Source organism: Vulpes lagopus, chromosome 7 (genome assembly GCF_018345385.1).
Source record: "Vulpes lagopus strain Blue_001 chromosome 7, ASM1834538v1, whole genome shotgun sequence".
Taxonomy (NCBI): Eukaryota; Metazoa; Chordata; class Mammalia; order Carnivora; family Canidae; genus Vulpes; species Vulpes lagopus.
The window spans coordinates 77,222,658-77,244,592 of NC_054830.1; the positions used below are offsets into that span (position 1 = coordinate 77,222,658).

The following is a 21,935-nucleotide window of genomic DNA, read 5'->3' on the forward strand; positions in this document are numbered from 1 at the left end:
TTTCTTTTCCATGCTTTGGTTACTTAAAAATACCATTTATTACTCATTTCCTCCATTTGCTTTCTCTAAAGAGGTCCATTAGAGTAAATACTTGAGCTGAGCTCAGACTTCTTGGTGCTAAAATTATGGTGGCTGATCGTACTACCATCTGTTCTGACCTGTTCTGGCTCATCAGGCTTCCAGAACTGTCCACAGCTGGCAGGATCCAGAAGAACCAGCCTGGGAGCATGTGGAGAGCACAAGACTGGGAATGACACTTCTGTTTCCTCATTTGTGAAATTAGGGGCAGAATGAGATGACCTCTAGGGTGTTTTAGTTTTGTTCGTTTTGAGTTCTAACTGCCTAAAAAAATAGTTTATTTTGCCATAATTTATACGGCTCTCACACACACCCTTATTCACAGATAAGTACTCCAAGCCACTGACTGCCTTGAGGCCTTGCCCTTACCCCTGGACATGATCATCCCAGCTTTTAAACTGCGTAAAGAACTTGAGAGTTTACATTTTGCATCATTGGTGTTTTTGCTGGTCTCTGAAACAACCCCGTATGTTACATGCTGTATTGCCCCCACTTCAGAGATGTGAAGACTGAGCTCCAAGAGAGATCCCCTGAGTGTGCATGCCAGTGGTGCGTGCATCAGCTGCACTGCCTCCAGCAGGGGTGACTTTGCACATTTTCTGAAGTGTCTAATCGCTGTTGTTTCTCTACAACACCCCCCGACACACGAAACTAACAGTGGGGCTCCACCTGCATCCAAGAAGGATTTGTGGCAGCAGAAATAAACCACAATGCCAAAGTCAACTTTCTTGGTCCAATCAACTCATTCCCAGTCTTCCATCAAAATAGAGGTAAAAGGGCAGCCCCGATGGCCCAGCGGTTTGGTGCCGCCTTTAGCATGGGGTATGATCTTGGAGACCCGGGATCGAGTCCCACGTCGGGCTCCCTGCATGGAGCCTGCTTCTCCCTCTGCCTGTGTCTCTGGTTCTCTCTCTCTCTCTCTCTCTCTCTCTGTGTGTGTGTGTGTGTATGTGTGTGTGTCTCTCATGAATAAAAAATAAAATCTTTAAAAAAATAGAGATAAAAACTAAGAATGGACAAGGTTCCATGTGATTGCAGCAGCTTCATTCTGTTTTATTTTTTATAAATTTAGTTTTTATTGGTGTTCAATTTGCCAACATATAGAATAACACCTTGTACCAAACATTTATCCAGAGCATTTCAAGCATTCAGGAAACACAGAGCAGCAAACACCCATGGACTCGTTACCCAGAATTAAATAAACGTTCACTTTTTGTTCCATTTGTGTCATATTTCTCTTAGAGAAATAAAATACAGCAGTTCCCATTGAAACCCTTTGGCTCCGCTTCCACGGTGGTGGCTTCCCAGCGACCATCCTGCAACGTTCACAGCCAAATTATTCAAAATAACGCTTTGAGATATACATGGGAAGAAATATACCACGGAAATAAGAAGTGCCTTTTTTTTTACTGTGATAAAATATAGGTAACATGAAGTTTCCATTTTAACCATTTATTAAAGATTTATTTATTTATGTTTAGAGAGGGGGAGGGGCAGAAAGGGAGAGAGAATCTTAAGCAGACTCCACACCTAGCACACCCTACACAGGGCTCAATCCCATGACCTTGAGATCATGACCTGAGCCAAAACCAAGAGTTGGATGCTCAACCAACTGTGCTACCCAGACTCCATGTCCATTTTTACCATTTTTAAGTGTCCAGTTTGGTGGCATTAAGTACATTCATACTATTGTGTAATCAGCACCACCATCCATCCCCAGATCTTTTTCATCCACCCAGTCACCCTACCCTACCCATCAAACACTAACTCCCCATTCCCTCCTCCCCAGCCCCAAGTAATCACTGATCTACTTTCCATCTCTATGAATTCTACTCCTCTAGGTACCTCTTGTGAGTGGAATCCTACAATACTTGTCCTTTTGTGTCTGGCTCCTTTCACTTCACATAATGTCTTCATTTCATCCACATTGTAGCGTGGATCAGAACCTCATTGGAAGGCTGAATAGTGTTCCATGGCGTGTACATACCACGTGTTTATCCCTCCATCCATTGATAGACATGTGGGTTACTTCCATCTTTTGGGTTTTGTGAATAAGGCTGCTGTGAACATGGGTGTGCAAGTACATCTTGAAGACCCTGTTTTCAGTTCTTTTGAGATAGTAACCAGAGGTGGAATACTGGATCATATAGCAATCTGTGTTTAATGTTTGAGGAACTGCCGTACTGGTTTCCACAGTGTCTGCACCATTCTGTGCACAGGGGTTTCCATTTCTCTCCATCTTCGCCAATGCTTACTGTTTCCTGTTTTTTAATAATGACCATCATAATGGGTGTGAATGAGAGGTGCTTGTAAGGATCATCTTCTCCTAAAGAAGAAGACACTAAAGCCCTGAGACAGGGTGAGTCACACAGCGAGGCAGAGGTCACCACCAAGTTGGTGACAGAGCAAAACCTAGAATCTGGGCCCCTACACACGCCCCCCCCGCCCAGTTGTTTTTACTGACACACACAGTCCAGTTTCCATTGCTTTACATCAGGGGTTGCTCAGCCATGGCCACAGGCCAGATACAAACTTCAGATTTCTTTGGTTTGCTCCCTACTTTGTTGTGTGTGTTTTAAGTAATTCAAAATCATGCCAATATTTTCAGATATGAAAGGATCTTATATTTTAAAAAACCTAGATTTCTGAATTCTTCCCCCAAACCAGAAGGTCTAGTGACCCCGGTCTAGCATTCTGGCACAGTGCGATTACAGCAGCTGCCACCTTAGATGGGACATGTGGTCACCAGTTTGCCACTGTCCCCACCACTCCCTAATATCCTTCCACTGCTTCACACATTGGCTGCACTTGGCAAACCTGGAGTTCACAGACCTCCGCTTTCCAAGCACAGAGTTGTTAGCCGCCCTGCGTGTCAGTGGGCAGAGTTACATGTAACAGCATGGGTTGGCTCCATACCCCCTCGCCATAAGTAGAGATGTATGTGAATAGTCTGACTTGGAGACAGTATGATAGGGCAGAGAAACACCAGCATGAAAGCCTGGAGATTGAGGTGCTCATCTTGACTCTCCCAGGAAAACCTTATGCAATCAGTTTCTTGTCCTTTTGCCAGTGTGTCACCTGCGGGGTGGGACAGGCAGGTCTCCAAGGTCTCACAGGGCCCTCTAGTTTATAATAAAAGGGGGAAATTGCTCGTTTTACATTGTTGGTGGAAAAAAACAGCCCAGTTGAGCTGCTTTGCCGGGACGACCCTTCTGACCAGACCCTTCCTGTCCTTCCTGTGGCCACCAGCACACCCACCCACTCTTTCTCTTTGTGACAGGTGAGGAATGACCTGACTGGGGTTCTGTATGGTGAGGACATCGAGATTTCAGACACCGAGAGCTTCTCCAACGACCCCTGCACGAGTGTCAAAAAGCTGAAGGTAGGTGTGTCTGGCCATGGCTTGGAGGACAGACTGTGCCATGCTCCGGGCTTCCCCGCATCCCTGACTGTGAAAGAGCCTTGAGTTTAGGCTGTTCCCTCTCATCCTGGCATTTCACACGTGGGGAGAGGCTCCCTGGAGCTGGCTTCCCTTGGCTCTCCCCTTGCTTGGCCAGCAGGGGCCAAAGGTCTGGTTGCCGGGTGCATAGCCATGTAGAGCTTACTTGGTGACTTTGTATCTCTCACCCGAGCCTAAGAGGCAAGCACGATGTGAGTTACCACCTCCTCCGTTGTGAAGAGATGGAGAGAGAGGGACTATGTTGCCCAAAGGCACAGCAAGGCAGTACAGTTACTGGGACTGAAAGCCTAAGCTCCTGACCCCTCTTATCCCATAAACTCTCTCTCAAACACCTGGTTTGTGCCAGACCCCCTCCTGGGCTCACAGATGCCATCAGGCATGTCCTTGTCCTCAGGTTGCTCACAGCTGGTGAGGAAGCCAGCAGCTTCCTCTAGGGATCAGAACAGAGGGGCCTAGGAACAAAGGGAGGAAGTGACTCATCGAGCCTGGGGAGAGGGTTCAGACAAGGCTCCAGAGAAGCATTTGCACCTGGCCAGGGAGGATAAGCAGGAGGGGGGCCTGCAGGTGCCCAGCAGGGAAAAAGGGGTGAAGATAAGAAGGCAGGGCAGCCATGCTCACCATGCATCAGGAACAGGCAGGAAGTCCACAGTGGCAGGAGTGTAGGGGCTGGAAAAAACATTTGGAGCCAGGTTCCACGAGCCTTGAATGCCGAGCTAAGGACTTTGGTCTTTTATCCAGGGAGTAGTGGGAGGTGCTAGGGGTTTGTAAGCAGGTACAGACGCAGTTAGAGCATCTCTCTCCCTCTCTTCCTATCTCCCTCTCTTCCATTCCGGCATGCCCACATTTAGGGTTGTTGACAGGGAGACCCCAGATGCCGATTGCTGATAAGCCCCCTTTCATCTTGGGCAGGTCCCAGGCTACACCAGTCAGAACAGGTGGCAGTTTAGAATTCTTATCTTGCAAAGCCCTCACAGTTCACAGATGGAAAAGACTGAGGCCCAGAGACAGGGAACAAGGGGAGCAGAGTGCCAGTGGTTTGTTTCCTGACCTCAGGAGCTTGCCTGTGTGTGACATTTCAGCCCTGAGAGTCCCTGCAGAGAAGGAAACAGTGGGTGGGAGGGCCTGCTGGCAGCCCAGGTAGCTGGGGCTGGATCTGCCCACACTGTTCCCCCACGGGCTGTGTGGGCAGAGGGTCCAGTCAGGCTGTAGGGGTCAGGAGGACCCAGAGCAGTGCAGAGTGCCTACTCTCCAGGGAGCCGGTGGGGCTGAGGGTGAGGGAGGAGCCCGATGCTGAGCTGACATTCTCCACCACACAGGGCAGCGTCTCCCCAGGGTGGGCACTTGAAATAGCTTCCTGCATCTCGGAGGCCTAGAGGGCTTTGGAGTTGAAAGAGCCTTTGTGTGTGGAGCAGAAGCACTAGTTGAAAGTCTGAGAGAAATTAGGAATGGAACTGGGTGCTCTGCTCTTCGGCCAACTAGCTCCAACAGAAGTAGGAGTGACAATACTGCTGACGGAAGTAGCAGCCTGCCGGTCCAGCGCCCTGAGCCAGAGCCGGCCCCGATGCAAACCCTCCCTGGCTCATTCAGTCCTCCCCAGAGCCCTCAGACGGAGGCAGTTTTTGCATCCCTGTGTCACAGGTGGGGAATGTGAGGCTCAAAGAGGTTAAGGATTGCCCCGAGTCACTCAACTGGAAAACAGTGGGCTGGATTCAAGCCTGGATCTGGGTGACAGGGCAGCTCAGGTCTCTCCAGCACCCCACACAGCTGCGGTGCTCAGAAAGGATGACAACATCACATAAGCTGGAGGGGAGGGGGGAAGCGGGAGCCTAGTCTGTCTGCTGGCAGGAGTCCTTCTGGGGGAAGCACTCTTCCCCCAGAGGCTTGCACGGCTGCTTCTCCAGCCTTCTTCTCATCTTTGCTCAGTTGTTCCCCTTTCCCCGAGGCCTTCCCAAATACTTCATTTAAAAGTTAAATCCTTGCCCACTTTCTGCTGATTTTCTTCATTTCACTGATGGATGTCTGTGTTCGTTTCCAAGGTCTGCTGAAACAAAGTACCACAAACAATGTGACTTAAAGCAACAGAAATGTATACTCTCACATTTTGGAGGCTGTACGCCCAAGGTCAAGGTGTCAGCAAGGCCATGTTCTCTAGAAGGCTCTGGGGCTCTCCTGTGCCTTTCTTTTCTGGTGTTGCCAACAGTCCTTGGTGTTCCTTGACGTGCAGCTGCATAACTCCCAACCCCTACTCCCTAGGCATTTTCCTCTTCCTCTTCACATCGTCTTATTAGGATACTCGTCGTGTTGCATTACAAGTCTACCCTACACCAATATGACCTCATCTTAACTAATTACATCTGTGGGGAGCTTGTTTTCAAACAAGGTCACATTCTAGGGTATTGGGGGTTCAACATATCTTTGGAGGACACAATTCAACTCATCACAACATCGGACCTATTGCTTATTTTGTGTAGTTGTTTTATCATCTATCTCCTCCCACCAGAACATAAATTCTGGGAGGCAGGAGTTTCTGTCTGTTGTGCTCACTGTTTTGTTCCCCATCACCCAGAATCAAATTAATTTGAGTGTGTGTAAGTAAAATACCAAATCTGGGCAGATAAAGCCAATAGAGAACATAAGGATAGAATACTCAGGAATAAAGTAACTTCTGGAAAGCTCAGAGTAAAACCACATCTCTGGTTTACTGTGGGATAAGATAGAGAAGGAGGTACAGAGGACAAGGAAGAAAACTGAATACCAAAGAGCAGAATTAAAATCTGCATTGGAGGTATTAGGGAGCAGAGTTAATGCCAAGAAAAATGATCAATAGTGTGAAGGACAAACTTGAGATATTTCCCAGAATTCAGAGGAAATGGTGAGAGTGATCAATATAATGAGGGAAGAAGTAACAGTTATGGACACTAGAGATGGGAGACCCTAAGGGAAAACCAGAACAGGTGAAACGGAACCAAAATCAACACGAAATAGGCACCATGATAGCAACAAGCACACCGAGCACCCAGATGTTGGCTTCTAATACCATTCTCTAATACCATTCTTCTAATACCATTAGAATAATGGTATTCTAATACCATTCTCCAATACCATTCTTCTAATACCTGGTTCTCCAAGAACTAGGACTCCTTGGAGAAATGGCTAATTCTAGGACTAAGGCAGGAAATATGCAAGACGATCCTGGAGCATCTTCTAATGCCAGAAAGTGAGGAAGTACTCAAAACATCAGCAAAACACACCGATGGGGGCACGTTGGAGGAGTACAGCCGCCAACCGAAAGAGTTCCCAGTGGCCAAAGCTGGGACAGTTTCAGCAACAAAATAAAATAGTATGGAATTGTAACTCAAAGTATGAGACAAATACCCATGTGTCCATACTGCTATGAATAAGTTAATGGGAAAGAACAAACAAACCTCCTATACAGAAAAATCCCAAATGATTGATGTAGCTATTTTATACTCATGGAGGTGGAGCAGAACAACCCACTTCTTAAGTGACTTTCTCCCAAAGAGTACACAATGGAAAGAGGGGAGAAGAGTAACTTGATGGTGGAGAAATCAGACAAACATGACCTCAGCGGGGTGACCAAGGTCAGCATCAACAGTGGTAAGTCACACTTAAGTGATAAGTTCATCCACAAGAGGATGCACCCTTGCTATGAGGGGATGAGATGGACAGTTTGCCTCTGTGGTCTTCCTCTCCAGAACTCATGCCCCAAGTCTAGCCATGAAGAAAACGCCAGGCAAATTCTAGGCCATTTTCCAAATACTCCCCAAAACTGTCTAGGTCTTTAAAACGGAGGAACATCTGAGCCAAAAGGAGCCTACGGAGACATGACAACTAAATATAATGTGCTCTGGGTGCGATCCAGGAAGAGAGCAAGGACATCAGAGAAGAAAACCCAAAGGAAATCTGAATAAAGTATGGACTTTAGCTAATAATAATCAATATTGATTCTTTAATTGTATCCAATGTACCACACTAACATAAAATATTAATAATAGGGGAAGCTGGGTGGGGAGCATATTGGGGACTTTCTGTCTTTGTCATTTTTCTGTAAATCTAAAACTAATCTCAAATAAGTTTATTTTTAAAAAGGGAGACAAACTTAAGTGCGCTCAAGAGAGTCCTACTAGGTTGGACTGACAGAATTGCTAATAGTCAACCATTTCTGAACTACAAACTCAACAATCTCAGAAGGTAATGTGCACACTGCTATGTGCACGGTCTCACTGGCCTTTCCACATTCTAGCAGAATTGGTGAAAAGAGAGTCATACCAAGACACATTTTGGCAGAAGCTTTGAAGTGCAAACATAAAGGGGAAGAATCTACAAGTATCTAGGCCAGAAAAAAAAGCAAATTTCCCACAAAGGTGCAAAAACCAGGCCACCTCGACTCCTCTGTAGCATTCAATCCCAGAGACAATGGAGCCGCTGGGAGACAGCCTCCCAGGAGTGCAGCTGACGAGGCCTACTAGCCAGGTGCCCTTCTCGGAGTTAATCCTTGAAGGTTTACATCAGCCAGCCAAGAACAATGGCAAACTTCATAGCAGGTTACTGCAGAAATGGCTGAGTAGGGGCCACAGGAATCCGTGGACAGAAAGCTAAGTCTAAATAAATTGTTATAAAATTGCATACAGATGCAGAAGTTCATTTTGAAAGCAAATGTACATGTACATATAGTGCAAAAATAGATACTTGAATAACAATAACTGAGATAGAGAAATCCAAATTCCATTAAGAGGGCCAAAAAAGTGGGTGATATAAAACAGGGGTGGTAACCTCCTGGTCTTAGATAGAAGAGGGACTCAGCGGAGCCCACCTAACTCATGAATTTCCTAAATAAACATATGAGCTAAAGGATGCTTTGAATAACTTGATGGTAAATATACTATAATGCAAGCAGAACCTGAAGCTTTTGAAGCATAGAAGGTGAAAGCAGGGAAAATCTAGTCCACATATTGAAAAGCAGAAAGCGAATGTGAACGCCGGAAAGCGTACCAGGTAGGTAATTGCAGACCAAATAGAGCCATTCTGACCATAAATTCAAATAGGTCAAACTCCGTATGAAAAGGCAAAGACTTCTACAATTGTGTTTTTGAAGAACTAACTGTAGCTTTTGACGGCAGAGGAAGTGACCCCGAAAAGGCAAAGGTCAGAAGTCGGGTGGAGGTAGGGCAAGCCAACCAAACGAAGCCAACCCCAGTGTTCACAGGAGACCAAAGGGAATTCAAGGTACTGACCGTTAAACGGGATTAAGGAGAGTCATTCTCTGTAGATCGGGGTACCATTCACCGTGAGAACTACACACTCATGGACCATTATTGCTGTAAATTACATCTCATTGAAATATATAAAGAAAAGCCTGTTAAAATACAAAGGAGAATTGACAGAAACACAATAGCATTGGGAGCCATAACCCTCTCCTTCTTGGACAGATCACCCAGGCGAAAATAAGCAAGAGCACAGAGAACCAAATAACAAAATTAATCAGGCTGGTTTAGCAGATACGTACCGAAGTTCGCCTAAAGGAAGTCAAGAAATAAAACCATCTCTGCGTGATGGAGACCGGAGGCCTTTAAGCTCCTTCCAGGCCTGTTCCAGACATGGGGCTTTATAGGGGAACTGTTGCCAGGCTGGGCTGGGGGGATGGTGCGGAGGCTGCCCCTGGGTGTCTCCATGGTGCCTGCTCTGAAGCTTTGGGCCCTGTGGGGCAGAGGGCCAGGCTTCAGATGTCCTGCTCTGTGCACTTTATTTGCTTTCTCCCCCTTCCCTGGAGCAGCCCCCAACCCATCATTCAGGATTCAGATTCCGGGAACATCTCCCTAATTTATAAACCAGCCGATGAGCCACCTTAATTCCGTCTGCAGCATTAATTCCCTCTTGCCATGTCACAGAGCATAGTCACAGGTTCTGGAGATGAGGAAATAAGACGTTTGGGGGGAGGCCGTTATTCTGCCTAAAACAGGAAGACGGCAAAATTAGACCTTCAGGTGAACTGTGACCCCCCACTCTGCTCCATGGGAGAGGCCTTACGGGAGCTCCCCTCTCATCCCCACAGGCCAGGAGCCTACTTGACTGCCGGAAATGGTTCACATAGGTACCCCAGGGGGATGCAAAGCTACAGCATGAACATATTACAGTTTCCCAGTGGGCCAGTTTTGCTCAGAAACATGGGAAGAAAAGCATTATTTTTATCTTAAGATAAGCACAGATACGTAATTGGAATGCTAAATATACGTGAATTTTCAAGATAAAATAATAAACTTACAGAAATGGCATGCTTTCCCAGTGGCTGCTGTGGGCCATTCCTTCTTTACTTCCATCTTTAAAAATATAAAGCCTCCTTTGGGTACAGACTTGTCCAATCCTTATGTTGTACACTTGAAACTAATGTAACATTTTATGTCAACTACACTCCAGTAGATCGACAGACAGACAGATAAAAATGAAAAATAAATGGAAGGGCTACCAGAATAAAAAGATAACGTAACAACAGCAACAAAAGAATATATGTCTCCTGCTTCTCTGCCATTAGGCACATTTCTGGTAAGGAAAAAATATGTCAAAACTAACTAAATAAAAGTACTCATTCTGGGTATGGAATCGGTGTGTCAGGGCCAGGAGGTACTTTGGGAAGCATCTAGGCTAACCCTCCTGGACTTAACCCCAGGTCTCATAGCCAGAGTCAGGGGGCAGGAGTGAGCCTGGGCTCTAGACCCCTTCCCCAATGCCCACTGGCCCAGGTCGTACCACCTCCCAGCCCCATCATGACCAGCTACTAAGAGCTCGGCCGCTCTGGGGTTTGTAGCACCTCCTCCCTTTCTACAGCATCATACACAGTTTATTCTAATTTTTCAGCATCCCAGTGGGTCTATAGGGCTGGGCACCTGGGAAAACCAGGAAGCGATTGCAGTGGACCAAGATGGATGTACAGGTGGCAGGAGATGCCAGATAACACAGAGGTCAGTGTCCGGTTGACCTTCCCTTCTAGCAGGACCCCGCACTCTGGCCACAAGGAAGGCAGGATGGGGCGGCCTCTGCTTTCCTGCTCTTTTAAATGTATGCCAGTCATTTTAATGTCTCAGGATCACCTCTCCTGCTGCAGTGCTTTCACATCCAAGTCTACCCAACTTTCTCCCGAGAGCTGTTGCTGCAAGCTGGATGTTTTCTCAGCCCAGGAGGCAATATATAGGGGTGACTGGTCAAGCACTCCAGCTCTGGGGCCAGGCCCAGCCAGAGTTGAGACCAGCCCACCACTTCCTACATGACCTGGTGTCTTAGGTTGAACTCCTGAGAAACAGAGCCTGAGAGTCTGGTGAAAGTGATTTATTGAGAACACGCTCAGGACACAGGAGAAAGGCAGGATAAGGCAAGAGGAGAGCTGGGCCAGAATGCTGTCTTGGCTCGAGACCAGTTTAGCCTGGCCTCACGGGGTATCTGGAGCATAGCCTGCACCCCAGAGCTGGTGCCCCCTTTCAGTGAGCCAATCACTGGATGCTGCGGAATGTGGGGCACAGCACAGTCTTCAGGGCCAGGAGGTTCCCATTAGCAGGGGGCAGTTGTCTAGAGAAAGGAGCAAGCCGTAAGCAGCCTATGCTCACTGCTCTGGGATGGATGCAACAGTCCTGAGTCGAACCACCAGAGCTGACGGTGTCTGCAGCACTTGGAAAAGCTTCTTAATTCTTTGGGGCTCAACTGGCTCATGAAACTTTCCAGAGTGGACATAATAACACCTATCTCCTTGGGTGGGGCTGATATACCGCTTAGTACCACAGCTAGAGAGAGCTCCAAACTTGTCCTTGCTTTTTATTTGCTAGGATCCCTTACACACGGGGGGTTATACACAAGGTCTTTGAATTAGGTTATCCTGCTGAAGTGTCACTTTTGTGTGTATGTGATCTTAGCTGGCTTGAAGTGTCCCAGAGACAAAGAGGCTTTAGACAAGAGATGAGAAGAACCCAGGAAGGAGGAAAGGAAATCCATCCAGGGTTTGGGCTGAACACTCCTCCCACCCCATCGCTGTCTCCTTCCATTCTTGCCCCTTCCCTGTAGGCGAGGCCTCTTGTGTGAACATAGGTCTCCGTGTGCTCTACAACCTGAGGTCTAACCATCTGAGGACAAGACGTCCTTTGTCCCAACTCAAGCCATCTTTCTCTCCAGGTGGCCCCCTGCAGAATCGAGAGTCTGTGGAAGGGTGCAGGATTTTTGGACCCTGTCCTCTGCCACATTCTGGGTTCTCTGAACCATCACAACCCTGTTCTGTTACTCTCATCCTCAGGGACGTTCTTAGCTCTCCTGCCCTACCCCCTGGCACTCTTCAGACTGCCCCAGAGTCCTTTCCACTGCAAAGGAGGGTGTGTTCAAACCCCTGGCAGGGAGATGGGAGGTGTGGCCAGAAGCAGGGACCACTGCCAAGACGCAATTTCTTTTCCACTTTACAGATTTTCAGGAAAAGATACAAGTTATGTAACATTGAACAGCGTGATCCTGGAACTTTTGCAAGAGCGTGCATGTGTTAAAAACTTCTCAGACTCTCCAAACCCAGGAGTGCCTCAGTGGAGCACTGGTTGAGCATCCGACTCTTGGGTTCAGCTCAGGTCAGGATCTCAGGGTTGTAAGATCAGATCCTGCATCAGTTCCACTCTCCATGTGAAGTCCACTTAAGATTCTCTCTCCCTCTCCCTCTGCCTCTCCCCCTGCTCTCTCTCTCTCTCTCTCTCTCAAATAAATAAATAAATCTTTAAAAAAGATCCTCCTTCCCTCTGCCCCTCCCATGTCAAATAAATAAATAAATAAATAAATAAATAAATAAATAAATAAATAGTCTTGATTTTAAAAAGAATCCCGAAATCCAAAACCTTTCCCCTCATCCCCTGAATCTTCCAATAAGTTGTTGCTCTGGAAAGAAGAACAAGGTATATCCATGCTTTTCATACTCTCAGGAAAACTCCTCATGCTCCCGGAGTACACATTTTCCATTCTGAGAAGCTGTTCCACCTCTTTCTACTGCTCTCAGGGTTCCTGCTGAGGATCCCAGGCGGGTTCCATCTCCCTTTGTCCACTCCCCCAGCTCCAGGTGCACTGGGTGCTGCTGCTTCCCTCCCAGACACTGCAGCATCTTGCCGCCTCTTCCTGGCTGGAATCAGAGTGGGTGTGGATAGCTCCCTGCAGCAGGCACAACCTGGCTCTGGTTAGGATCTTTCTCCAGGTCCTCTGATGGTCAGAAGGCCACCGAGGTGAGAGTACTGGTTCTGGGGTGTGGTGCAGTCTTGGGGAAAGCTTTTTGCTTCTCTAGGAAGGGGTTCAGTAGATCAGTGATCTCTTGGGTTCCATCCAATTCTAACAGTCTGGGAGCACAGAACCAAATGGTCCATGCAACTTGGTTGTCATGGCAACAGAGACACGCAATTGTCCACGAGTGGTAGAGCTGGTTATTTATCTATCTGCAGGTGGTCAGGTGGTCAGCCATGAAGATGTGGGCTCCTCGGTCCATTCAAGAAATGGACATGGTGAACCTAATGAGTGCTGAGGCCCTAGGCTAGCAGGATATTGGTGCTCTGGTGATCATAGCTACCAGTAACTGAATAAGGAGTGCAGGCCAGGCATTGTGCTTGGTACTTCACATAGCATCTACTCCCTCATTCATGCATTCAATGCCTGTTGTTGATGTATATATGTCATGTATGCCCTGTCCCCCTGACCTGGGACCCAGAGCCAAATCAAGTTACCCTCAGTCCAGAGGCGCCTGGGTGGCTCAGTTGGTTAAACATCTGCTTTCAGCTCCCCTGGGGTCCTGGAATGGAGTCCCACATCGGGCTCCCTGCTCAGCAGGGAGCCTGCTTCTCCCCTCCCTCCTCCCCCCTACTCATGCTCTGTCTCTTTCTCAAATAAATAAGTTTTTTTAATCTTAAAAAAAAAGTTACCGTTAGTCCAGTGGAAAAGACAGGCAAGTAAGTGGACTTGTGCCATGATAGAAGGAAGCAGAGTGCTCTGGGCTGACAGAAGAACAAATGACCACCTAATAGGACAAAGATTGTTTCTCAGAGTAGGAGGTGCCTGAGCTAAAGCATGAAGGGTGAGTGGTAGCTCTCCACGCAAAGGAGTGGGGTGAGAGGGAAGGGAATTCGAGATGGACGAGCTCGCAGAAAGCAAGAGGGGGAAAACGTGGGGAATGAGCCGGTGAATGAGTGCACGAATGGCAGACCTGTTTTAGAGAACTGCACATAGCTCATTCTCAAGCCCTGGAAGAGTGGTGAGGGCTGAGCAGGAGTTGGCTGGCAAAGCATCTTTAATGTCCTACTAAGGAGTTCAGTTGACCTATAAAGCTCAGGGAGCCACGGAAGGATTTTGCACAACCATGTTTAAATCTTGGAATGATTCCTTCATCTGCTCTGTGGCGACCAGGGTGGATGGAGCAGGACCAAGGGTGGGGATCCAGCCAGGAGACAGTCGTAGTTCACCAAGGAGGGAATGATGGTGGCTAAATCCAGTGTGGTGGGGCTGCGGGCACAGGGGTGACTTGGCACAGGATGGAAGGCAGAACCAGCGGACCCTGGTTAGGGCTTGGATGGAGGTGAGTGAGCCTGAGTGGGTGGGAGGGTGGTGACAGCATTCTCAGAGATGGACAGCACGACAGGGGGAAAGGGCTCATTGGCAAAGAGGATGAGTTCAGCTTGGGATGTGCTGAGCTTGAGGTACTTGGGAGAGTCCAAGTGGAAGGGTCCAGTGGGCAGTGGGTGGGAAGAGTGGTCAGGCCTCCATAGCACACAGAGGGCAGTTGTGGCTGGGCTCTCAAATGACGATGCCCAAGGAGAGTGATGAGGACACAGAGCTAAGGGCAAAACTGGAACACCAGCATTTAGGGATGGGCGGAGAGATGATGAGCTGACCCGGAGTCTGAGCAGAAGGGACCAGGAGGTAGGAAAGAACAAAGAGGAAGCATCATGGAGGCCAGTGGGTAGGTTTAATTAGCATGAATCCCACAGCCACCTGGCAAGATAGGTTGTATTATCCCTCTTTCAATGATGAGAAAATTGAGGCTCCAGGGGATTAAGACTCAGGGCCACACAGCTGGTCAGTGGTAGAGCTGGGATTTGAACTAAAGTCTAAAATCCAATAAGCTATTTCTACTATATCATGTTTAGCAACACAGAGCTTGGCACAAAGTAGATGCTCAATAAGTGTTTGCTGGCTGGTTGGATGAATACTATTAGCAGCAAAAAAGGCTAAAAGATTTCAACAAACAAGCAGAAAAAATCCTGGAGTGTGCCTGAGAGCATGTCCATAGAACGGAAGCAGCTTAGAACTTTTTATAGCATTGCAGACATTGTGATGACAAAGGCTTGCCTTCCTTCAACTGCTCTGTTAACGATCTTTTAAAGTCCTTTCAGAGCAAGGTTTTTTTTTTCTCTTCTTTCCATTCTTGCTTGCAAACGAAGGATGATTTTAGAATCCAAGCCTTTTTTATTTTGCTAAAGTACATGATGAGTAAAATGGCCTCCCAGTCAGCACTTTCCAATTTTGAAAGATGCTAAAAACTGATCTTTAAAGGCATGTTTCTCTTCTTTATGCATCAAAGAGCCTTGAGTCCTGCTGGAAGGGACGGGTGGAACGGCGGGAAGGTGGCACCACCTGCCAGGCAGAGCCTCAGTGCGGAGGGCAGGAAGTGACTGGGGTGGGGAGCAGGCCAGTGGGCCAGGGCCCCGGCTGGTCTCCTGCAGGCTGCCTGGCACATCCTCCTGTAGCCTGTTCTCTATGGGGCGGGGCCCCGCCTGCATCCCCGTCCCCCCAGCGAGCAACAAGGATCCCTTACCTGACCCAGGAGGGAGCCTCAGGCAAGCACCCAGTAAATGTTTGTTGAATGAATAAATGAGTCACAGGAGCTGCTTGCTGTACAGTGCACACATTGAGATCATAAGCGCAGTCCTATTTATAGAGTTTTCAAATGTAAGTTTTTCTTGGAGTTAAAGATGGGTTGGGATGAGGCTATAAAACCCTAATAATACTCGCCAGTACTTTTTGGGCGTTGACTATGTGCCAGGAACTGTGTGAAGCAGTTGATGTGGATTGTCTCATTTGGTCCTCCCCAAAACCCCGGAAGCTAGGCACTGCCATTTCCCCCATTCTACCAATGAGGAAATTGAGGCCAAGACGGATAAAGGAGCGGCCTGAGGCGCCCTGAGGCTTGTGGGTGGAGGTGAGATTTGAACAAAGCTCAGAACTCAAAGAGACTCTGAAACTTCTTAATTGGGAAGCTCTGTGGGTTCCAGGAGGGTATAGAACAGTCTAGAATACTAGGGGAGGGTGGGGCCGCTGCAGTCTGATTTCTGCCACCACCAACTCCCCTGGGGACCTTGGGAGCTCCTTTCTGTCCTCTGGCCTCAGTTTTCCTGGGTGTCAGGTGGGGAAGAAGATCAGACGCTACCTCAGTGCCCTGTAGGGCTGGCCTGCCGCTTGTTGAAGGAGATCATGGATGCTGCTGGAACTGCTCAGAGCTGCCAGCTTTATAAAGCCTCCAGCCAGTGCAGATTTGTCCCAGGGCGAGCCCCTGAGACCAGGGAGGGCGGCAGGAGCTGAGGGGAAGCTGGCCCCATAGAGGCCCGAGCTCTTGGCCGGGGAGCTGGGGGTGCACAAATGTTCTCTGCCCACGGCTGCAAGCCCTCTGGTGTGCCTGTCGTCCACTCTCCTTCACGTACGTGTCCTTCTGTCCACAGGGCAATGACGTGAGGATCATCCTCGGCCAATTTGACCAGAATATGGCAGCAAAAGTGTTCTGTTGTGTAAGTAAAACTTTGGTCATGTTGCTGTGTCTTTGGGGAGTTTCACGAAGCTTTTTCTCAGACTCCTCCTCACTGCCCAGTCTGAGTCCGAGTTGTCAGAAGCAGAAGTGTTCTTGTCACTGCTCTTTCCTCTTTTCAGGGAGCTAAACCGCACGGGCTCAGAACAGTGCGGTCTTGGAAGGCACTAGGGACCTCAGGTGACCAAACCTCCCCTCCAGCTCCCTGTCTAAGACCCGTCGGCGAATGCTCCCCCCATCCACTCAGCCATGCTTGATGGAGGCCTGCCTTGTGCAGGGCAGAGAGTGGGAGAGGCCAGACGTCCGGGCCAACAGATCCAAGTTGGGAACAGATCCAAGGTGCAAGGAACCCTAACAGGCTGGAATGTGCAATTCAATCTAAGATTAAGTCAAATAGTCCAAATAGAAGGCTGCATGAGCACAAATCATGTTGCCTATGTCCAAAGTGGTTAGAGGCCTAGCTGAGGAGTTCTGTGCATTTAGAACAGAAGAGATTTGGGGGTCTTGGGGTTGCCGTGAGTCACCAATGCAAGCGTAACTGTCAGGAGCCATGGGGACCTCAGGCTGCGCGTCCACACCCAGGGACGGTGGTCCCTCCGCTGTCTGCTAGAGAGACACTGCCTGGAGTGTCCTGCTCAGCTCCTGGTGCCCATGGCAGGAGAGATGCAGGAATTGAAAGCGCACCAGGAGTGAGGACAGAACGATGCCTGGAAGCCACAGTCACATGGGGCTGTTTTATCCTGAAAGCTCAAGAACACAATGAGAACTCTGATCATCTCTCCGTTTACTGGGGAGGAGGGAAAAGCCACGAGGCTGACATTTCTGGAGACCCTGGACGGAGTCGGGAGCTCAGGAGCCAGTCTGTTGCACAGTTGCTGAATGTGGGCTTGTTATTGACACCTCTTGGAGCCTCCGTTTTCTCATCTGTACAGTGGGGATGATAGCAGCACCTGTCTCGTGGGACTGTCACGGAGATGCAGTGAGCAGAAACGCCGAGTGGCGCCTGATGGGTAGTGAGCCCTCGGTAAACCTCGGTAAACGTCAGCGACCTTCGTTTGTTTATGTCAAGGCCCAGGTGTGTGCGAATGGCACGGACCGCGGCTGGGCTGGCGAGTTTCCATCTGGTGGTCTTTACAGGATGGTGTGAAGCATCGTCTGCTCCACTCAGGGGTAACGAGGAGTCTTTCCATATGAAAATCTAAGAACGAATGTGAGAAAAATTGAAAAAATAGAGCAAATGGATTTAATACATTTAACTTCAGAACCTGGCTCATAGTTTTACTCATAAACCTTTACTCATACAATACAGCCTTGCATATTACCATCTGAGGTCTAAAAATGGCCCATTTTAAAAAGGAAAATGATGCTCCATATTGGAGAATGTCATCTCTTTGGGGGGAAGAAACCCTCCCCCCTCCCCCCCCCCACCCTTCCCCATATCCCCAAGGCCTTACAGACAGCTGGAGGATGATGTGTAATAACTCCAGGAGAAATGGATTCAGAAAAATGATCCTTGAAGGCACCACACTGGTCACTGGCCATCTCCCTTTTACAAGAAATGTAGTCAGACCTCGTCCTCCGCTCTGAGCCAAACCCAAGTGGAGGAGTGGCTGTGATTTCCCTCTGGGCCATGCACTGGGATTATATTCTGAGTGGCATTTCCAGCCATGGTTTCTGCTTCAGAACAGACGGTGTGGCTGTCTTCCTCTTGACCCAAAGCCCTGGGCTGCCTGCCTTCCACATGGCCTGGGACACCATCCACCTCCTCATCCTGCTTTCCTCATGTTGGACCGTGGGCATTTTGCAATAGGCTCCCTCTTAGAGTCTGCGGGTGGATTTGTGTATTGAGGAATTCCTTGCAAATTTTTTGTTGGGTGTTTATCCCAAGTGTCAGACCCTCAGATGCAAGCCCTCCAGGGCTTGAGTTCTTACCTGGTAGGGAAGGAATTCTTCTGGCAGGTCTGGAAGATCCTGAGGAGAGTCTGTTCAGTGTCTTCCTACTGGATCAAGGCTGGCGTGTGACAGAGGGAGGAGCAGCTCAGAGCAGAGGCCCCAGGAAAGAGCCTTCCTGGCTGTGTCAGGGTCAGAGTGCAGATCAGATGGAAACAACCGCATCTTTGCCATCCAAATGCCGCAGTGCAAACTTTGCAGCATGTTGCTGTGTTCTTGAGATTGGAACCGCCACCCAATGGAAGCGCAGACTCCAGCAAATGCAAGGCCTATTTATAGCCTTGTGGCAAAATGTTCATTTGGGCTTCAGCACAGAATGAGCATGTCTCCTCGCTTTTGTCTTCTCTTCCAACCCCCTTTCCCCCCCCCCCAGGAGGGGTCTATTCTAAATTCTCAAGCACTCTGGCCTGGGTTCTGGTTTTAGCTCTACCAGCTGTGTGACCTCAGGCAGGTCACTTGACAGCTCTGGTCTCCAGCTCCCTCACCTCCAAAGTGGAGTCAGCAGTCCTCGCCCCATCGGCCTCACGGGGTTGGCAAGAGGCTGAAATTAAGGTTGCAGAAGGAGACCATCATCCCAACTGTGAACTGCCTTCCTGATGTGAGGGTTCATTACTGTCATTGATGTGACTGGATTAGGAAAAGGGAAATGTCCCTCTTGCGTGTGGAAGGGAGGAGGTGAAAGGAAACATCATGAAAAGCAGAAACTGGATGTTTAAAAATAATTTACGTCATGGTTACCTGTCTGCAGCTAATAAGAACCAAAGTGATCCCTGAGGCTGAAGAAGGTGAGCTCAGGACTGCCCGTCACCACATGGCAGGGCCCACTGGTGGCCACAGGTCCTGAGATCACATTCCTACCAGAGGCAGAGAGAGGGAAAAACTAAGGTGACCGAGGAAACTGGAAATGCGTTCAGTCGCCCCACACCCATTTTTCTCAGGTGCACTGTGCACACCAGACACTGTGCTAAGCAGCGAGGACCCAGGGAAAAGGGGACCCCCACCCTATAAACACTCCCCCTCTGGCGAAGGAGACAGATGAGCATTCCAGCAGCTTCTCCCAGCTTATGTGTGTAACAACCTCAGCCCCTCTGAACATGGGAATTGCAGAACAGAAGACCAGAGCCTTCCCCTCAGTTCCTTAGATGCTGGAGGGTATATTTAAACCAGTCTACTTACTTTGCCTGGGAGCTTCTTAGACACTCACTCGAAGCCTATTGACTTTTGCTCTACACATACGCTTAACAACCCAGGCGCCTGCTTTCCAAGCCATAGCAGTTTAAAAGCAGCAAATTCAGAGAGGACAGAGACTCGATGGCAGTGAAAAGTGACACCTGAGACCCAACAGCGTTACTGTGCACAGGACATCAGTGACTGGCGTTCAGGATAAAGTCGTGCGTTACGGAGAGGAGAAGGGAATGAGAAGGAGCTTGCTAAAATGTTCCCGAGTGTAGTGATGGCCAGGCATGGTGCACGGATTATCCCATTTAATGCTTACGCCAACCCAGTGAGCTAGGCTTTGCTTTCCACAGGCTATAGATGGGAAAAGTGAGACCTGAGGGGTTGTGTGCCAGAGTCACCCAGCTGGCAGGTGGCAGAGAATCTGGTGCTGCATGACTGTAATCTTTTTTTATGTGGTCAGTAGGAAAATGTTTATCTTCCACAAAACTGAATAACATTCTAAATAAAATCTGTTGTCACTCAAATGGACGAAGCTTCACTTTTCTGGAAAATTCACTCACAAGAACAGCTCCTAATGAGACAAGGGCAGGTCAGAGAGCTGTCACAGCAGATCCCTGGGAGGCTCCTGACTTCCTGCTCCGGGCTGCCTCTACATTATCACAAGATCTTTGTCCTGGGAGAGTAATGCAGATCTGCCTCTGTAGATTAGAAGGCCTCTTATCCTCACTCTGTATCTATTAACTCCTACTTAACATAACTCCTACATAACATTCCTGGATGGAATGTTCCAGCTCCCTCACCTAATATACGTTCCTTAACATACTTTCCTAATAAGTGAGGCTGTCTTCTTGCCTCAAACTTTTAAGATTTAAAAAGCTTCCAAAAAGTATTGTTGTACTTATTTTGCTAGGGAAAGAGGGGAACTTCCAAAAATGGACTTTGAATCTTGTCCCCTTGACTTAGCTGTGTGTGTATATATATATATATATAGGCAAATCCTTTGATCCCTGAGCCCCAATTTCTCCATTTATAAGATATAAATAATAACACATACCTCATAGGATTGTTGTGAAAATGAAATAAGAGAATGTGTAGAATTGGCCAAGCACATAATAGGGGCTCAAGACATCTGAGTTCCTACCTTTCAATAAACGATGTGAGTTGTAAAGTCTCACAAGTTCTGCTGTTGATACAGTGACCTGGAATCCCTGGGATGAGCCTTTTGTTCAAAAGTCTAGCCCCCAGACAGATCTTGGATTATCTATTCTTTAGAAGAAAGTTTCCTGGGACTAAACCCCATTCTTTAGAGGGAAGACCAGGAGATTGCCTGCCTTTGTTGAACTGGGATGTTATCATGCAATGAGAATATGAGGGCTGTCTGTGTTTTCTACAACAATGGTGATGGGGACAAGATTATAATGTAGCTGCTGGAAAAATGACTATGATCTGAGGCTGCATTATGAAAAATATATTATCTATAATTGGGGAGGTGAACGCCTCATATCATCAGAGGAGTCTAGAGAAAAGGCAGTGTGATCGCTGCCTCAAGGCAGTTGAAGGGCTCTTTCATTAAATAATTTCGGTTTAATCTCCAGAGGCTTCACTGAACTAATGAGCAGAGGCCATGGAGATGGGATCTGAGGTTACATTAAGGAACAAACATTTTAACTCACATTTATCCCAATGAGATGCTCCACACTGCGGGATGGGCTTTCTTAGGTGTTAAGAGAATTCTAGAAGAGTCACCTCCCAGATATTGGAATGCGAGGAGCTCTCCCCCAACTCTCAGACTTGACAGTAACTTTTCTCTAATATACAGATGCCCTTAGAGTCTCTGGCCTACCCTGCTATGGGGCAGAGCCTGGCTTAGCATCCCAGAGCCTAAGTGGAGGGAAACCAGAACCTTCCTGGAGTCCAAAGCAATCCTGCAGGCTCCCCTGCCACATCCTCCTGGCCTCTGTGCTGTGCCTGTTGTAGGCCAAGGAGTGCAAAGGGCTGTGACATGAATTGTTTCCCCATGTGTTCATGACCTTCCAGAAATGAACTGAGGGGTCATTTAACATTCATGTTATAAGACGTGCACAGCTCATCACAGTACACAGGGAGCATCTGTTGCAATGATCATGTGATTTCTATCTTTAATTCCACTAACGTGATATATTACTTTTATTCATTTGTGTGTGTTGAACCATCCTTGCATCCCAGGGATAAAGGCCACTTGGTCACAGCATATAATCTTTTCAGTGTGTTCTTGAATTCATTTGGCCAATATTTTGTTGAGAATTTTTGCAACTATGTTCATCAGAGATACCAGTCTATAGTTTTCTTATAGTGTCCTTATTTGGCTTTGGTCAAGCCCTCATGTTTAAATTTTTATTTCAGTGTTTATTATTTTATTCTATATGTTTCCAGTAAACCACCTGGGTTCTTTTGAGAGATAATGAAAAGAGATAACAG

The 21,935-nt window shown here is 48.0% G+C and overlaps 1 protein-coding gene across 1 annotated transcript in view; it reads left to right on the forward strand.

Annotated features, from left to right (window-relative positions):
* GABBR2 (gamma-aminobutyric acid type B receptor subunit 2) overlaps positions 1 to 21,935 on the forward strand; it is a 348,859-nt gene that overhangs the window by 173,146 nt on the left and 153,778 nt on the right. The window contains exons 4-5 of the mRNA XM_041763142.1: positions 3,359 to 3,460; positions 16,267 to 16,332. Of these exons, the coding sequence (XP_041619076.1) occupies positions 3,359 to 3,460; positions 16,267 to 16,332 (168 nt within the window). The remainder of the gene's footprint in view (positions 1 to 3,358; positions 3,461 to 16,266; positions 16,333 to 21,935) is intronic.